The 12,240-nt window shown below is 61.5% G+C and overlaps 2 protein-coding genes across 2 annotated transcripts; both read right to left on the bottom strand.

Moving 5' to 3' along the window:
• Positions 1–4,251: 4,251 nt before the first annotated feature.
• VPS25 (vacuolar protein sorting 25 homolog) lies at positions 4,252–7,055 on the bottom strand. The gene is made up of 6 exons (XM_068212010.1): positions 6,888–7,055; positions 6,629–6,774; positions 6,496–6,549; positions 6,010–6,098; positions 5,462–5,537; positions 4,252–4,954 (listed from the first exon to the last, which is right to left on the bottom strand). The coding sequence occupies exons 1-6, from the start codon at positions 6,932–6,934 to the stop codon at positions 4,842–4,844; spliced, it is 525 nt and encodes a 174-aa protein (XP_068068111.1). The 5' UTR covers positions 6,935–7,055; the 3' UTR covers positions 4,252–4,841.
• A 259-nt stretch (positions 7,056–7,314) lies between these two features.
• RAMP2 (receptor activity modifying protein 2) lies at positions 7,315–10,077 on the bottom strand. The gene is made up of 5 exons (XM_068212009.1): positions 9,840–10,077; positions 9,540–9,690; positions 8,366–8,476; positions 7,871–7,973; positions 7,315–7,742 (listed from the first exon to the last, which is right to left on the bottom strand). Exons 2-5 carry the CDS (start codon positions 9,598–9,600, stop codon positions 7,487–7,489), a joined length of 531 nt encoding a protein of 176 aa, XP_068068110.1. The 5' UTR covers positions 9,601–9,690; positions 9,840–10,077; the 3' UTR covers positions 7,315–7,486.
• Positions 10,078–12,240: the final 2,163 nt, after the last annotated feature.

The raw sequence follows: 12,240 nt of genomic DNA, 5'->3' as shown, positions 1-12,240 counted from the left end.
GCCCCAGGAGCTCCTTGCAGTCCCCTCCCCGCAGGACAGCCCCTTCCCTGCCGCCGCCCCCGTGGGGCTCCGGGGCTGCTGTGACTAACGCAGCCGGAGCCGCGACGCAGGAACGTCCCTGGTTTAAACATTTCCTCGGAGTTTCTGACTCTGGTCCCGGAGCAGCGTGTCCTGGAGCAGCTGAGTGCCGCTGCCGGGACGCGAGTTCCCCCTCACGCTGCCCCAGACAATCCCGCTCGGGTTCACTACGGTCCGAAATCCTGAAATTAGGGTCACGCAAATAGGAAGAGTCGAAGGTGTGTGTCAGCCCCGCGGGAGCCAACAGCCGGACAAGAGCGTGTTGTCTCTCCAGGCTGAAGGAGAAGGTTGTTCTGCCGGTGAGGCTGTTTACACAAAACACAAAGCAATTGAGGCCACCGCTGATTTCTTTTCCCTGAGGCCAGATTGTTTCTTCTCAACGATACCGGAAACATTAAGGAGTGGATCGACAAGGGATCGCAGTCATGGTCTCCTAAACGCCAAGCTGGCACCCGCAGGGTGATGCCGGGTGACTGGGGCTGCTGACCTGCAGTTCGCTTGCGGCCACGTCCCGCACGGCTGCTCCCCACAAATCCCCGCTGGCAAGAGGGAGGGACAAATATTTAATGAAATGTTCCTGGCCGACCTGTGTCTCGCTGCTGATCTCTGCTCTGCTACCCCCACCCGACCCACCTCCTCCTGCCCCAGGAGCCAGGTACCCCCTTCCCAGCAAGGCGTTTGACCGATGCCTCCCTGTCTAGAGCTGCTCGAGCAGAGCTGGCCGGTGAGCAGGGAGCAGCAACCACATCCCCACACAGCCCTGCACTCCTTGGAGCATGTGAGGGGCTTGGTCCAAGGTGAACGAGCAGTGCTGGCAGAACACCATGTCCAGCACCACCCCTGCAGGGCTGTGCCTGCTGCTGGGGCACTGGGTGCCCGTGGCCACTGCAGCCAAAAGGCCAAGGCTGACAGGCCACTGGTGCAGTGCTTGCACTGGCCCTGCCACGGGTGACTCTTGAGTTGTAAGATGCAACATGGCTTGACTCAGCTCTGTTATACAGCGCTCTTTGTTCAGATGAGTCTCACCCAGAATCTTCTGAGCATGGCCAGAAAGTGGGGCCTGCTGCCCGAGGCCCTCTAGGTTGACTCTGTGGCTGCCCCCACACAGGGGTCCCTGCCAGGGCCCATGCACTGCCCAGATCCAGGAACACAGACCAGGCTGGCAGGGAGCCCCAGCTCTCCAACAGGAGACACAGAGCCAGGCAGGGATCTCAGCTTGGCCCCTGGCAGGCTCATGTCTCCTTATCAAGGGTTTCCATCGTGAAACAAGATGCCTTGGAAGATCCCAGAGGAGCAGGGGAATATCCCAGTCCAGTGAGGCCCCTGCAGACAGGAGAGGAAATTAGGGGTGAAGTTTGCTCCAAGTGCTGCCCTCCCACACCTCCCTTGTGAGTGGTCTGAGAAATTCCGTAAATGATCCCTCCAAATGCCACTCCACACCACAACTTGGTAGGGAGGTGGCAGCTCGGGCAGGGGAAAAGGTCCTCTCCTGACCTAGCCAGGAACACCAATCTGCAGCCAGCTTGGCCTGAAACCAGAAGGCTCGTGTTCCACAATCAGGCGCCCACTGCAGCTCCCCAGCGTTATCAGGGTGACATTTCTGGGCTGCAGGTGCCAGTGCCAGGCTTCACTTTGAGGAACCGCCACAATCAGGGAACATAACCCATTTCTCGCCTAGATTTGGCTGCCAGAAAGAGTACAAGGGACTGTGTAATCACTCTCCTCAGAATTAGATCATGAATCAAAGCCCTGCTCAGCTCCAGGCTCCGCCAAGCCCTGCCAGGAATTGTCCGTTCTGATCCCAGAGCTTGGGGCAGGATCACAGAGGGGCCAGGATGGGTCTGGACAAAGGGGATGTACAGCTGGGGCTGCACAGCACAGGGTGCCTGTCCCAGGAGGGCTCCAGGGACACCCAGGGCTTGTTTCACTGTTAGCTTCACCACCCCATACCCATGGGACCTTCTGTGTCTCTCACTGTAACTCACGCGAGTTCAGGGAGGCAGAGATGGCACCCAAACCTCAGCTGTGGCTGTAACCCTGTGCAGATCACTGCAGAGGATTTCCTCAGCCCAGAGGCACAGATGGGACCCGCCTGCACGTTTATCCCAACATATAAAGTTATCAAAGTGAAACAGTTCCTGCTCCTAAGCAGCTGCATCAAAGAAAATCTTTCTCGGAATCTTTCCTCCTTGACGAGCGGGATCCGAGTGTGCCCAGCCTGATAGTGCCTTATCTTGGCACCAGCCCCTCTGAGCTCTGCCTCGCCCTGGCCAGGGAGCCCTAATCACCATGGCCAGACGTGGCAAGGGCCTCTGAGGGGCCACAGGCTGGAGGAGGGGGTTGTACCAGCCACCCCCACCCCTCCAAAACCACCCTGAGCCACCTCCTCCAGCAAGCCCCCGCTCAGGGCCATGTGGCTGGGCTGGACAGCACCTCCAAAGAGGGACATCTGCTCCCTCCAGGGTGGCAGCAGCAGCTGGCAGCAGCTCTGCCACTCCCAGGACCCATCCCACAGCCTCAGCAGTGACACCTCAGCCTCAGCAGTGGCACCCTGGCCTCAGCAGTGGCACCTCTCTGCAGCAGCACTGCCCAGCCCAGGGAAGCTGGTCCCACAGAGTCCTCACAGGCACAGCTAGATGTGGCCTCTGGTAACTAGCCCAGAGGGCGTGGAAAAGGAATTTTACACAGTGTCCACTCTGCAGAAGGGACGGACTCTTCCTCCTCCTCTTCCCCCCGTCACTGAGTAAGCAACTAAATAGGAAGCTGAAAAAGAGAAGGGAATTGCTGCCAGGAGTGCCTTGGAATGAAAAGCTGGTTTTAGGCTTATCTAATGTCACATCAGCCATTTCCTAAGAAGGGAGCAAATTTAATTAAGAACACAGACTCCCTCAAGGACAGCCAGGTTACATACAGCACTCCCAGCCTGGAACACAGTGCTGGGAGGTCAGCATCGTGCACACAGGCAGCGAGAACAGACACTCCAGCCCAGCTGCTGAAGGCTCATTGTTTGGGATCAAATGCAGACACCTTCAGGCACAGCATCCTGGCTCTCTGCAGGGCTACAAGAGCAGCAGGCCAGCCAGAGCAACCACGGAGGGGAAGGGGCAATGCAGGTGGCATGGGGAGGAAAGCAGAGGCAGATCTTGGACATGGGAACAAACCCAGGGCAGACACTGGGAGCACATGAATCCTACACAGAGACTTTGGTGGCTGCAGTAATAGAGGGATGATCCCTGATCAAGCAGAGGCTGTGCAGTTGTGGGGACAGATGCACTACAGGGCTCATGGCACATGCCACGACACAGCCTCTGCTGCTGGGTTTGCTCAGCACCGTCAGTGGCAGGACCACGACAGAGCTCCTAGGAAGGAGACCACACCAGCCCATTGTGTCAGTGACTCAGGAGCAGTGCTGGTGCCTTTGTTCAGCACAGAAGTGCTGGCACTCAGGAATTCCTCCACAGCACTGCTGAGCCTGGCACGGAGAGGAAGCCTGGGCTCCAGCCACAGTTCCAGAGCAATGTGCCCACACCAGGGCAGCACATCCCACCAAGTCCAGGTCAACGGGCTCCTGCTACAGAACAAATTTTCACATTTCACAGCCCCCAGACTCCAGCATCTCACCTACACTGAGAATTCCTCAACGCTGACATCAGCTGTCAGGAGCAGGTGAGCCAATGCCAGGTTGTCCCCAAGGGCAGGGAATGTCAGACAGGGGCAGCCTGTGGGGTGCAAGTGCCACCTGCTCTGCTGGACCCCCAGACTGACCACACTGGTCTGACCTGCGGTCACTCCAGCCTGTCCCTGACGTCTGCCAGTGACATACAGACAACAATCAGGGAAAGGTGATCCTGCCCCAGCACAGCCATCTGCTTCTCCAGGGCTGACAGGGTCAGCAACTGCACCTGGCCACAGTTTCTGACAAGTTGGGGACTTTGTTATCAGCACTGAGAGCCTAAAGCTGAGTCATCCCTCTCCCAGCCACAGTGGTACAAGCTTACCCCATCACCTCAGCACAAACCCAGGGGCTTCCAGCAGGCTGCACACGCAAATTTAAAGTAAATGTTGTCCTGAGAAGGACAGCAAGGGTCCCCTTCTTTCTTCTTGTGCTGTTTCCCACCCTGGAACCACTCAATTTCCCTGGGGCAGCGAGGAAATATGACTGAAGGGCAGAAATCTGGCACGCTGCTCTGTTTTGTCTCTGATGGAAAAATAAAGACAGATGAAAACAGCCAGGCTGCTCTATAAATACATCTCATTTTAATCACCTGAAATTAATTCCCCGGCTTCCCCCAGCCTGCTTGGCAGCAAGTGCATTTCCTTCTGCCACTGAGGGCTTCCACAGCATAGCAATAATGGCCAGTCCCCCGCTCCTGCCTCATCCCCTGGCTCTGCAGCAGGACTGCAGGACCCAGGCACGTGGCTGGCAGGGATACAGGGGGGCCCTTTGAGGTCAAGCTTGACCAGCCAGCTGGGACTGCTTCGAGGCCATCACAGGAACGGGGACCAGCAGCAGCCCAGTTTCACTTCTGGGTGGTCCCTCTCAGAACTGCCTAGAGCAGCTTCAGCCTCTTGAACACATCAACAGGGAGAACAGAGAGAGGATCTCAGGATTTTCCTAAGTCTTTGGAAGGGTTCTCAGAATCATCTTGCCCCGAGAAATCCCGAGATGCAGCTACTTGCAGTCACAGTTTGAAGCCAGGCCCAGAGAGGAACGCTTGGCAGGGAGACCCGAGACTGCAGCAGGGAAGGGGAGGAGGTTCCTGTCAGAAGAACTTGACGCCTCGGCCGTCATCCAGCGTGATAATCTCAGCCTTGTGCTCCTGCTGCAAGGCTTGCAGGGCACGGAGCAGCGTAGCCTCATCCAGGCCGTGAAACTCTAGGGAAGGACAAAGATCCCCATCAACAGCAAGAAAACATAACATCAGGAAACAAAGAGGCTTGTGAGGTCCAGGGAGTGGGGGGCAGCAATGCTGAGGGCTCTGAAGAGCACCATAACACTACAGCAAATCCAGAGTCATGGCTACACTGACAGGCTCATCATCTCTGCTTAGGGAACAGAGCCTAGAGGTCATCAGACAGCAGGGATGAGTCACAGCAGCCTGCCATGCAGAGCTGGAGCTTGGCTTGAAAACAAAACACCCCTCACCGCACCAGATAAAATGCTAGGCACTGGGGAAGGGAAAATGCAATCACAGAGGGGGACGTTCCTGCAAAATGATAAAAGCCTTTGGAGCAGCATGTGCCAATGGTGGGAAAGGGTGAGTTTGCATCTGAGATTTTAACATATTTAATCTACAGAAGTGTAATCTGATAATCAACTGTTTACATGCCCCAGTCCAGTGTGCTCTGGAAACCTGCTCCAGAACACGAGCCCCAGCTTTACCTTCATTCTCTGTATCATCTCCGCTGACCAGTTCGTACAGCGTGAACACAGAGTTGGTCAGGCCATTCTTGGACACCTGCAGACACGAAGGCAACACAGCAAATTTCATCCGTGTGGCCGAACATCCTTGTCCAATCTCTCACACATCCTGGAGCGTGTAACACGGAGCGTGCACAGCACTTGATAAGCACCCTGGACACAGGCAGAGGGGTCAGGAGGTGCAGCCTGGGGGAATAAAAACAGGCCTGCTCCTCCTGCCTGTGTGCTCCACAGTGAGGACCTGGCCCATACAGAGGCCAGGCAGTGACGCTGCCCCGTCCTCACCACAGGTCAGCCCAGCACCGGGGGTGGACAACACCACCCTCACACTGCAGCTCACCGCAAGTGCAAGCTGTTAATAATTCCTCACCTCTCTGCAACAGAGAGAAGTGCAAGGAGAAAGGTAAAAGCAGTGAGGAAGCAAGCAGTGGTCTTTCCCAAGTGGCAGCCAGGAGTCCCCATCCTCAAGGACACAGCCTGGTCTGGGTGTGCAGCCCCTGTGCTCTCACCCATTGATAGATGAGCTTTCCCCACTCTTCCGGTCTCTTCCACATGATCAGAAAGCTGGTTTTGTTCTTATCTAACCACTCCAGGTTCCCTAGAAGCGATGGGGAACAGGGATTGAAGCAGAGCACAAGTCAGAAATAAGGATCCAACATGCAGATTTTGGGACACTGCAGCTGAAGGCAGCCTCACGGAGCAGCCCCTGCCCTACACACTAAATACGCCGTGTCTACAGAAAGCGATTTCTCTGTGGAGAAATCCTGCACAGCTAAACCTGCCTGCTGAGGCAGGGCTGGGGCCCACGGAGCCCGAGCAGGCCCGGGCAGAGAGGCCGGCCCGGGCGGGGGCTCAGCCCACAGCCGCGGGACGGGCAAGCCCCGGCCCCGGGACGGAGTTGCCCGGTGGCTGCTGCCCTCCCTGCCCTGCGCGTCGGGCACAGGCCGCGGCCGGGAGCACGGACGGACGGACGGACGGACGGACGAGGTACCCACCGTTCTTGCGGAGCTCCTCCAGCACCACCTGGATGGATTCCAGCGGCAGCTTCCCTGGGCGCGGGTTAAGGAGGCGTTGACGGAGGCGGGGGGTAGGGGCGAGGGGGGCACGGGCACCGGGCCCAAAGGATACGCTGGAGGCGGTGGTTGGCGAAGAGCGGGCTGTCCTGAGCCTCCCGTACCGTCATGGCGGGCAGCCGGTGCTGCTGGCTGTACGCGAGCGCCAGCGCGCACCAGGCCGACAGCTGCTTCTGCCGCGTCTCGCCGTTGGGCTGCAGCCTGCGGGGCCGGGTCAGCACGGGGGCCGACGGGCACCGGCACCCCCGGCCCGCGCCCCCGGTTCCCGCGCCTCCCGCCCCGCCTCCCCCAGCCCCGGCCCCGGCCGTGCTCACGTGAAGAAGGGAGGAAAGCTGTACTGCCAGGGCCACGCGAAGCTCATCGCCGCCGCCGCCGCCACCGGAACCGCCGCCGCCGCCGCCGCCGCTTTCCGCCCCGCCCCGCCCCGCTTCCGGCCCGGCAGCGGGCCACGCCCCCCGCGCGGGACCACGCCCTCCCAGTGAGACCACGCCCTTCCGCGCGTGACCACGCCTTTTCATTGTGTGGTCACGCCCCTCTTGTAGCCACGCCCCTCTTGTAGCCCCGCCCCTCCCGGTCGCCAGCCCCCGGTTCTGGTGCCGGTGTTGGTCCCGGTGTCCCGCCGAAGCGATCCCTACGGCAAGAAGCTGCCGGCAGGCCTGCGCCAGGAGGGCGCTGGCGGTGGGAGCTGGCCCGGGCCGGGGCCGTGGAGGGCTCGAGCGGCCGAAGAACCAGCGCCAGGCGTGGGGGGAGAAGCGTTTAATCCCGGGCCGCGGCGGGGGGGGGGAAGGCGCAGGAGGAACCGGCCGCCGCAGCAGCGCGGCTTGGTGGCCCCGAGAGCCCACCGGGCGGTTCGGGTGGTCGGGCGGCCCCGCAGCCGCGGGTCCGTGCCCCGACGCGGGACGGGAGGGCAGCTCTAGGCCTGCGCCTTGCCGTCCTTGCTGCGCCAGATGACCAGGGTGACAAGGAAGGGGATGAGGCAGATGGGTGCGATGATCATGGCCAGGAGCACATCTTCGGGCGGGTCGAAGTACACTGGCTGCTCCAGGGTGCAGTTGTGGAAGTAGCGGTGATGGCTCTGGAAGATGTACTGCTCCGCCAGGGCGTTGGGGTAGCTGTAGTTGAGGCTCTCGGCCGATTCCTCCAGGCAGCGCTGCAGCTCGCTGTAGGGCCTGGAAGAGAGCCGGGACACCGGCAGGGGATGTGACACCCGGGGCGCAGATCCCGGACCAGCACTGCCCTTGTGGGCTGCCCAGCCCCTGGCCCTGCTGCTAGAGGGGAAGGCCCTGCTGCCCCTTACCTGCTGATGGCTTTCCACTCGCACAACTCCGATGTCATCACATTTCCCATCAGGAAGACGAAGTAATCCCAGCACTGCTGTGTGATGGCGGTGTAATTCCTCTCTGTGAGGAAAGGTGCTGAGCACGGGCAGCATGCCTCTGCCCACAGTGCATCCCTGCCTGCCCCTGCTGCCAGGTGACACCTGGCATCTGGAGCACTGCCCAGGCCAGTGGGGGAGACATCAGCACAGTGAGGGATGGACCTTACAGCAGCCCTGGGATGCTGCCTGGAGCCTGCAGCAGCCCAGGGCATTGCCAGGGGCACAGAGGGAGGGCAAGCTGCTGCTGACTGCCCCCACTGTGGGCAGTGGCAGGGAGAGCTTCATGGCACGGGCCAGCTATTTTTGGGATGGCTAGGTGAAAGAAGGGGTCATTCTGTGGCACAGGGCCAGCCCTGGCCAGGGCACCGTTTGTCCTACAGTGCTGCCCAGCCCTCGCTGAACCCCAGCACTCACCCATGGGCTGGGCTGTCCAGTTGGACATGGCCGTGGGTGGGCTTGTCACAGCGTCCTGGCTGAAGCTCATGTTCACGGCATCTGCGTGATAAAGGCCAGTCCCCAGGAGCACTGCAGAGGGAGGGACACAGGGTGAGAGGGGACACAGGGTCTGGGCGGGGGGTAAGGGTGCTGACAGGGCTCTATGCGCAGGAGCAGCCCTGGCAGAGGCTGGGTTTACAGGAAATAATTGCTTTTGGGTGTCCTTCAGGGGGGACTGGAGCCGGCGGGTGGGGCACAGGGAGCCAGAGCTTGGCACATGCTGGGGCTAGGGCGTCCAGCCCCCCGTATGGGCAGGAGCTGTGGAGAGTGGCTAGCCAGGCTGCAGGCAGCTATCCAAAGGTTCAGAGGGGCTGTTTAGGGGCTACAAACCCTGGGCCGTTGTCACAGCATGGGGGCAGACTGGGACCCCCACCCATGGGGGAGCCAGCGTGGTGCTGTGTGTCAGCCGGACAGGGCTAGGGCAGGAAGAGGAAGCACTGGCCACAGCACAGAACCGCTGGAGAGCCCCTCCGCCTGCCATCAGTTCCACACCCAGCACAGCCTGCCAAGGGCGTGGGGCACGTCTCGCCTGGCCCACGGGAGCCCCATGGCTCAAGGAAACTTCCCGATCCATCTTCCACCCTCAGCTGCAGACCTGTATTGTGGGGCACTGATGCTGGCTCCACGCTGAGCTGCCGGACTGGGCCCTCCTTGGGTTGCTTGTGGGGAGCTCTGGCACAGCTGGGCACTGGCCACGGGGTGCTCCTGGGCTGGTACACTCGCTGTGGTAAGGGCAGCCCACCCTGTCCCGATCTCTGTCCCCGATGGCCCCATCCAGCCCCCCTGCCTGGGTATGTGTGGTGCTACAGCTCCTGTCCCAGCCCGGGTCTTCGCAGAGCTCCCTGCCAGATCGTGGCTGAGCGTGGTGGGAGCTGCCCCACAGCACCTGGAGCTCACCTGCCACTGGCCCCGGGCCATGCTAGCGACGGCTGCCCCAGCTAACCTCGGCGTTGACAGGCTGGTCCCATTTTGGGGTGGGGCGATGGGGCGGGCTGAGTCAAGACCCTGGCCCCAGGCCCCACGAGTGGGAAGGCGGCCACGTGCGGGGTGGTTCGGGGTGCGGAGCCCCCGGGGCCGCGCCCCGCGCACTTACCGCAGAGCAGCAGGAGCCCCTGGGAGAGGCGGCCGGAGCTCATGTGCGCGCGCGGTGCCATCCTGCCAAAGCCTGCCGGCTAACGACCGGGACAAGGATTTCAATGGAAATAACAGGAAGCAACTCCTTTCCTCTGACAGGGGCAGTTTGACTACGGGAGACGTGTGAAAAATGAGATTGCTCAGTGCTGCTCTGAAGCGGCTCTCCCGGCGGGACCCTGCGCTGTCCCGTGCGGTGCCGGCCCCCGCGGGCATCGCTCCCGCGCACCCCCGGCACCCACGACGCCCGCGCCTCACCCACCGGCCTGGAGGATCCACTCCCTGCACAGCACGTCCAGCGTTACGAGGCCGCGATTTGTTTACTTGTGTATTTCTCTTTAATCCTGTCTGGGCTGGGTTGTGAAATCCCTCGTCTCCTGCGTGGAGGGCAGGCAGCCCAGCAGCGGGGGGAGTGGACGGGAAAGCACAATGTCCCCGGACGGGTGCTGCCGCCCGGGAATGGGGGCGGCAGGGGGACCCACGGCCCCAAAACCGCAGTTTCTGGTTCACCCGGGTACCTGCCCCACAGGCGGCACTGCCGGGGCACCCCAGCTCCTGCCCGTGGCCAAGGAGGGAAGGGTGATGACACAACCTACCCCCAGGCACGAGGCCGAGGAGGTGGGGAGAGGGCAGACACTTGGCCGACCCTGCCAGTCCTTGGCCCCAGTGCCTTCCTCCTGCACTGTCCAGCCTGGCGCCTGCTTGACCCTGCCAGAGCCCCCCTTCCTGGAGCAGGTCCCGCCCAGGGGCCCATGTCCCCCGCACTGAGGGTGACTTCAGCCCGCGGGTCTGCGGCATTCCTACCCAGGACCTTCCACGCCTGGCGGGGGCAGAGCGCAGCCCAAAGCCTCCCCTTTAAGAGCCGCCTGCAGGCACGCAGAGCAGGGAGTGGAGTGCAGCGCAGGGCAGCTCGGAGGGACCCTCCCTGCTGTGTGGTTCGCACTGGGCTTTAGTTCCCCAGCAAAGGTCCTGGCAGAGCTGTCTGATGCTTCCCAGGCTGCAGCAGCCACCTTCTGCGGGCGAGTGGCCACATCTGGAAGTCATCCCCAGCACTCCAGTGGCTGCAGGGCTGGAGCCACTGGTCCCTTTTTCTGGTGGAGCCTCCAGCCGGGTGGCAGGAGCCTCTGCCAGGGAGACACCCAATGATCTCAGCGCGGCCCCAGGGCTGGGACGGCCGCCCCCCTCCTGGGGTGTCCGGAGGGGATGGGCAGGGACAGAATGGTGGCTGGCTGCCAAGGGCCTGGGCTCTCCACCCAGCCTGGCATCCCCAGCGTTCCCTGCCAGCCCCCACCTGGGGTGCCGAGGAAGGGGATCGGCCTGTGCAGGGTCAGTTGCTTGAGACTCTTCTTCCAGTGTTCCCCCAGGCAGATGCAAGCATCTGGAGCCCCGTGCCCAGCCTCCCCTCGTGCCGTGGGACCCACTCCATCTCCAGGGAATCCCAAGCTCTCCATCCCTGCTCTGACCTGTCGCCCTCACCCTCAGTCCTCTCCTCCCACTCATTAGCTGCCAGGACTGGGAGGGAAGGAGGCTGTCACTGGCCCATCAAAGAGCTGGGGGCACGCAGGAGATGGGCAGCTTCTCCCTGGGATTTGAACCCCTTTCCAGGCTCTGCTGAGTGTGAGGGCAGCTGCAAGGGACACGAGGCAGCCAAGCCCCTTGGCCACAGCCACACTGGGGGCCAACTGCCCAGCTTGGGGAGCCTGGCCTCAGTGCAGCTGGTGAAGTATTCAGTGTGGACAGAAGGTGTCAAGGATGGCCACAGGCCAGGGCAGGAGAGCAGCTGGCCAGCAGCTGGATGCCACTGGAGAGCTTGCTGTAGGTGCTGCAGAGGGGACAGCATGAGGCCAGCCTGCAGGGCTGGGGACACGTCCCTGCGATGGCCCTGCTCCGAGTGTGCATGTGGCACTGCTGGGGCTGATGCTGACCCACCTGCTGATCTAGTCCCAGTGGCAGAGACTTCCCTTGGGGATGGCCATGAGGGTGGCATGGAAGAGGGCCCAGCCCTGGTAGGTGTCCTGGCATTGGGCTGGCACCAGCAGCACCTCCAGAGGTCCTGCAGAGCACCAGACAGACCCTGGGATGTTCCCCCACTCCCAGCTGTCCCCCACTAATTGTTGTTTCAGGAGGGCTGTTTGTGGTCACCCCTGGACTCTGTCCAGGATGAGGCAGGCACTCTGTTTGTTGTGCAGTTCAACACACAGCCCTAGGGGTCCCATGGGATCAGCCAAGTCAGGAGGGAGCCTCTGAGGCACTTGCAAGTCCAGCACAGATTGCACAGGCCTCACCAAGGTCTGCAGTGCATAGGGAGGACAGCCAGGATGGCAAGAGGGCAGCTCTACTCACCATCCTCATCCAGAAACCGCCCAGAAGGACATTGGTGGTGGTGGGACCAGTGGGACCATGTGAGGTCCAAGGGGTGCTGGACATTGCCCTGCCAGTGATAGAGCCCCCCACTAAAGCACTGCTGGAGGGGGCTGGAGGGCTGGAGCCACACTGGATATGGCACCAGGGTATTACCTTCATCCTTGAGATCCCCATGCTCAGTGTTCCCATGGCCTGCAGCAAGAAGTCACAGGATGCCAGAGCTGCACAGCCAGGAACAGCCCCAGTGCCCAGCTGCTGGTCCCAGTACCTCAGAGACCCACCCCTCCTCCCCCTCCCAG

Source organism: Anomalospiza imberbis, chromosome 22, assembly GCF_031753505.1.
Source record: "Anomalospiza imberbis isolate Cuckoo-Finch-1a 21T00152 chromosome 22, ASM3175350v1, whole genome shotgun sequence".
Taxonomy (NCBI): domain Eukaryota; kingdom Metazoa; phylum Chordata; class Aves; order Passeriformes; family Viduidae; genus Anomalospiza; species Anomalospiza imberbis.
Note: the sequence above shows the minus strand (reverse complement) of the source record. Positions and strands in the feature narration are given on the sequence as shown.